The 5,760-nt window shown below is 45.7% G+C and overlaps 1 protein-coding gene across 2 annotated transcripts; it reads left to right on the top strand.

Annotated features, from left to right (window-relative positions):
• Positions 1–644: 644 nt before the first annotated feature.
• NANOG (Nanog homeobox) lies at positions 645–5,516 on the top strand (the record flags this gene model as incomplete). Of its 2 annotated transcripts, none has more annotated exons than XM_080914235.1 (4): positions 645–798; positions 2,771–3,039; positions 4,655–4,741; positions 5,118–5,516. In XM_080914235.1, 4 exons carry the CDS (start codon positions 645–647, stop codon positions 5,514–5,516), a joined length of 909 nt encoding a protein of 302 aa, XP_080770361.1. The 2 variants fall into 2 exon arrangements, with proteins under 2 accessions (XP_080770361.1, XP_080770360.1); XM_080914234.1 differs by having other exon boundaries at positions 5,115–5,516.
• Positions 5,517–5,760: the final 244 nt, after the last annotated feature.

Here is a 5,760-nt window from a genome sequence, read left to right as displayed (position 1 = left end):
GGGTAGGAAGATTTCCCGGTTTCCCAAAATGAAAAGCAAGCAAGAAAAGATGAATGCTTAAAAAGAAAGTCATGTCTAAACTTTGGCAAGGTCTGACTGTTTTACGACTTGCGATCTTCCAGGGTTTGGAGGAACAGCTACGACTAAAAGGCAAATCAAGGTACAGACGATAAAGAGACACCCCCTTTGGTCTTTAGAGCAGACACCCCCACGCTTTTCCTCCCTCTCAGTCTGGGTCACTTTACAGCCTCTTTTGCATTACAATGTCCTCGGTGGGCCTGGCAGGTGGTATTAACTGGGAATTCACAGGGCTGGCGTGGGTGCCTCTAGGGTGGAGGGGGAAGGAGATGAGGGGGTGGGTTCGGTAGGAGATTTGAGGGGGAGGAGTGAGCCAGAGTGCTGGGACCTACCTACCTTATAAATCTGTCGCCTTGAGCTCTTGGCCTTCAGATAGGCTGATTCCGTGTCTATCTCTCTTGTGGGAAGACTGAGGCTCACTTCTTTCTGGGTTGATAAGAGTTAAATCTGGACCTTTAACTCTTACTCCTAAGGTCTGTCCCTCTAGACACTGGGTTTTAAAGTCTAAACTTTTTTGTTGTTGTTTAAAACTTTTTAAAAGTCCCTTCCCTCACCATCAGGCTGACATGAGTGTGGATCCCTCTGGTCCCCACAGTCTGCCTAATTCTGAGAGAGCATCGAATTCTGCAGAATCCTCGCCGATGCTTGTGGTTGGTCGTCCTGAGGAAAATTATTCTTGCTTACAAATGTCTGCTGCTGAGATGCTCCGCACAGAGACTGGTAAGGAATTGGGTCCCTGAAGAACCAAATTAATTAGGGTAAGAGTAGGAAAAATGAGGTGAAGGGTTATCGCCTCTTTATGAATTGTAGTCACTAACATGGCCAGGTGTCACCATTTTTCTGGATACACCTCTGAGTTTTACTGGTGACACATTGATCTTCTAGTCTCTACCTATAGTAGAGACGAGGGACACAGGATAGAACAATTCGAGGCTGTTGAGTGTATTTGAGAACCTAGACACTTTGGCTCTTTGTGTCCACACAGCACTTGGGTGTGGGGGTAGTGAGGGGTGTCCAAAGTAGCAGGGACACCTCACATCCTTTCTTGGGTTGAGCGCCTCATTTTTGATGAGGTTATACAGTTAGTTTGCAACTTATCCAAATGGTCTTTTTCTCCATCGGAAGCAGTTGGATTTTGTCTCAACCTTTGGGAATGTGGGTGTCAAACCCCAAACGAGTGCACAGTAAAGATAGTTCCTTATGGCTAGCTGCTGGAGCTAACATCTGAAACTCATTTTGTCTGTACAGAGTCAGCCTAGGCTTGCAGAACCAAGTGGCTGCGAGGTTGTGTGCACTGTGATGCTCGGGTGTGTGCAACACAAGAGAGTGTGCCTCTGGGTGCTCGGTGTGCGCAGCGCTCGAGAGTGGCGTGCGCAGCGCAAGCTCTACCACAGCAGCGCATTTGGACGGAGGACGGCTGTTTGCAGTCGATTACAGTATAGTGACATTGCTTTTTCTGAGCTTTGGGTTAACGTCTGTCATCTTGACTTTTTTCAAAAATTTCTTTCAATTTTTTTTTTTTTTTTGAGGTGGGGATAGTGCTGGGTTGGGAATGAACGGGTGGGGATATCCTTTGCCAGTGCAGATGTGTGTTTTTAGTGCACATCCCTAGTGCTAGTGGATAGCATAACTTTTCATGTAGAAGGTATACTTCAGGGCAGGAGGCGTCTTCCAGCTGAAATCTAGGAAACAGGACAAAGCTCAGTGTTGGCCAACTTGTCTCTTGTCCCTTAGCTTCTCAGAAGAAGCATAAAAACAACAAAAGAGGCACACAAAAATCTAGCACTGAGGCAGGAGAATTGGAAGACTTTGTCTTCTAGGGGGGGAACAAAAACCAAGCCAATTGAAGAGTTAGGGGGTCAAGAGTAAGAGAACCGAATTTGGTTAATTGGAATTTTAGTCTAGTTCTGATAATTTAACCGACCCTCTGACTGGCTGCTCTAATTTTGGCCATGGAATCTTTAACTACTCCTGAGTGGTCTACATAAAAACAGCATTTTCCCAGAGGGCTGCACAGAGACCCCCTTGCTGGACGACCAAAAGGTCTAGACCCATCCCATCGGTTCTGTAAGACCACCTGGGGCGGGAGGAGAGGGAGAGAGGGAGGTAAATGGCTCTTGTAAATGGGAGATGGAAGCCTCAGTTCTTTCAATATCTGCATCTATAGCTGTCCTGCATTCTTTATTTTTAAGGATTTATTTATTATATATATATATATATATACACGTACACTGTAGCTATCTTCAGACACACCAGAAGAAGGTGATCAGACCCCATTACAAATGATTGTGAGCCACCATGTGGTTGCTGGGATTTGAACTCAGGACCTCTGGAAGAGCAGTCAGTGCTCTTAACCACTGAGCCATCTCTCCGGCCCAAGTTTTTCTTGTTACTTAGATCAGATATGGCTATGAAAATAACTGTTTTGAAAGTAAATTTATTAAATGTATCTGGGAAAATGGTTTGGTGGGTTGGTTTTGGTTGGTTTGTTTATTGATTTACTTATTTTTTTCTTTTGAGGCAGGGTTTCTCTGTAGCTGTCTATCTACAACCCACTCTGTAGAACAGGCTGATCTTAAATCTGGTAATCCACCAGCATGAGCCTCCCAAATGCTGGAACTGAAGGCATGTACCACCATGCCAGGCTGAGAATGTCTTGTTTATTAACAAGTTATCTGTTTCTTCCTAATAGCCTCTCCTCAGCCATCCTCTGGGGACCTGCCTCTTCAAGACAGCCCTGATTCTTCTACCAATTCTGGACTACAGCTGACTGGTCCTGAGTCTGATGAGGGCCCTGAGAAAAAGGGAGAGAACATGGTCCTCGCCAAGAAGCAGAAGATGCGGACTGTGTTCTCCCAGGCCCAGTTGTGTGCACTCAAGGACAGGTTTCAGAGGCAAAGGTACCTCAGCCTCCAGCAGATGCAAGAACTCTCCACTATCCTGAACCTTAGCTATAAGCAGGTACGGTATTTAATTGTTGCTATAATATAACAAAATGAGGTTGATTTGCTAGAGCTAACATCTGGATGTCTCTCTACTTAAGGCCTATCCTATTCTATTAAAATCATAATTATGTGACTTATATATTGCCCACTGTGTTTCATCAGTTACTTAATCTTCTACTTCACTTCCCAACCCCCATCCCCAAATCAGGGTCACACTGTGCAGCCCTGACTGGTCTCTGTAGACTAGGCTGGCCTCAAACTCAAGAGGGCCACGTGCCTCTGTCTCCTGAGTGCTGGGAATAAGGGTGTGTCTGGCTTTTTTCTTTTCTTTCCAATAATATTTATTTATTTCATTAGTGTTTTGCCTGCACGTTTGTCTTTGTGAGAGTATCAGATCTCTTAGAAGTAGAATTACAGACAGTCGTGAGCTGCCATGTGGGTGCTGAGAATTGAACCCAGGTCCTCTGGAAGAAAAACCAGTGTTCTTAACAGATGAGCCACCTCCCCAGCACCTGGCTTTTGGCTTTTTCAAGAAAAAGTTTCACTTTACAGACCTGGCTGACCTTAAATTCAGAAATCCCTTTGCCTGGGCCTCCCAAGTGCTGGGATAAAGGCATGTACCACCATGTTGGGCTCTGGCTGTGTATCTTTAACAGTAAAATCCTGGATTGAAAGGCAGTGGCCTGTGCTTGGTGCATAGCTAAACTCTTAGCACCCCGAGACAAGGACAGGAAGAGCAGGCATCCAGGGCAGCTTGGAACTCAGCAAAATAAACACAGAAATGGGGTTCGTGTGTTCCTCACTTGTAAGTGGCATAAACCAAGGCCCTGGGATGGATTCCTATTGTTACTTCCTCCCCCACCCGCTTCCCAAACAGCCCCAAAACTGCTTAAAATTTGCCCTCTAATCTCCACGTGCCCCCCTTCCATTGCTAACAAAAAAAAATTTTTTTTTAAACATTCATAAATCTGGGCTCATCTGCATGTCTTTTTGTACAGAATAGTTTATTCAGGTCATGGGGGAGTTAAGAGGGTAGTAGAGGCAGAGAGAGGGGGTGGGAATAGAGCAGTAGAGGCCGGCCATGAGCACGTGGAGAGAGAGGTGGGGAAGAGGAGAGGTAAGGGTGTAAGAGCAAGAACAAGAGAGAGCAAGAGTGCATGTTTTGTTTTTAAAGGTTTATTTATTTTATGAGTACACTGTCTTAATGCACACCAGAAGAGGGCATCAGATCCAATTAGAGATGGTTGTGAGCCACCATGCGGTTGCTGAGAACTGAACTCGGGACCTCTGGAAGAAGAACAGGCAGTACTCTGACTGCTGAGCCATCTCTCCAGCCAGCCCTGCATGTCTATTTTCAGCCCTGCATGTCTATTTTCATGTGTATGGGCTTTTTGCCTGCATGTACTTCCATTTATCCTGTGTGTGTAGTACTCCAGGGAGGCCAGAAGAGGGCATCAGGCCTCCTGGGACTAGAGTTAGAAACATAGCTAGTAATGGAACTCAAGTTACAAATGTAACTGAGCTACCATGTAAGTGCTGGGAATTGAACCCAGGTCCTCTAGAGGAACGGCCAGCGCTCCTGTCTGCATTCTGTATGTCTAAGCTTATCCAAATGTCCTGTCACTCTGCAGGTTAAGACCTGGTTCCAAAACCAAAGAATGAAGTGCAAGAGGTGGCAGAAAAACCAATGGTTGAAGACCAGCAACGGTCTGACTCAGGTAACAAGACATTTTCTATGCTTTCCCTTTTCCCCTCCATCTTTCGTGTGTCTGTCTGTACCACATGTGTATGGCTGACCAATGGGTGTTGAGTATGGATCCTTAATTTCCTATAAGAGCAGTCAGTGTTTCTGACTTAGCTTCTCAGTCCCATCCTGGTCCATCTATCTGTGTCCATCAGTCCTGTCCCCTTCCTACTGCTCTTCCCCCACACACTTTGTGATCTTTTGTTCTTTGAGACAGAGTCTCTCTGTGTAGCCCTGGTAGTCAGAGATCTGCCTGCCTAGACCTCTTCCACCATGCTAATCTTTTCATATTTCCTCAGCTTAGATTTCCCTTTTCACTCATTGTCTTAATCACTCACCTCTTTCAGAAGGGCTCAGCACCAGTGGAGTATCCCAGCATACATTGCAGCTATCCCCAGGGCTATCTGGTGAACAACACGTCCAGAAGCCTTCCAATGTGGGGCAGCCAGACCTGGACCAACCCAACTTGGAGCAACCAGACCTGGACCAACCCAACTTGGAACAACCAGGCCTGGACAACTCAGTCCTGGTGTACTCAATCCTGGAAGAGTCAGACTTGGAACGCTGCTCCACTCCATAATACCGGGGAGGACTCTCTGCAGCCTTATGTACAGTTGCAGCAAAACTTCTCTGCCAGTGATTGGGAGGCGAATTTGGAAGCCACTAGGGAAAGCCATGCACATTTTAGCAACCCACAAGGCTTGGAATTATTCATGAACTACTCTGTGAATTCACCAGGCGAAATATAAGGCTTACACAGCAACTGGGCTGAAAAGTCAGGGCAGGACCAAGTTTCTTCATTCTTCCAAAGATTTTTTTTGTATTGTTTTTATCTTTTTTTAATTGTTTTGTTTTTTGTTTGTTTGTTTATTAAGACAGGGTTTCTCTGTGTAGCTTTGGTTGTCCTAGAACTAACTGTGTAGACCAGGCTGGCCTCAGAGATCTGCCTGCCTTTGCCTCCTGAATGCTGCCACCAAAGATTTTCATATTTTA

Source organism: Micromys minutus, assembly GCF_963924665.1.
Source record: "Micromys minutus genome assembly, chromosome: 3".
Taxonomy (NCBI): Eukaryota; Metazoa; Chordata; class Mammalia; order Rodentia; family Muridae; genus Micromys; species Micromys minutus.
The sequence above is the reverse complement of the archived record's forward strand: the minus strand, read 5'-3'. Positions and strand labels throughout refer to the sequence as shown.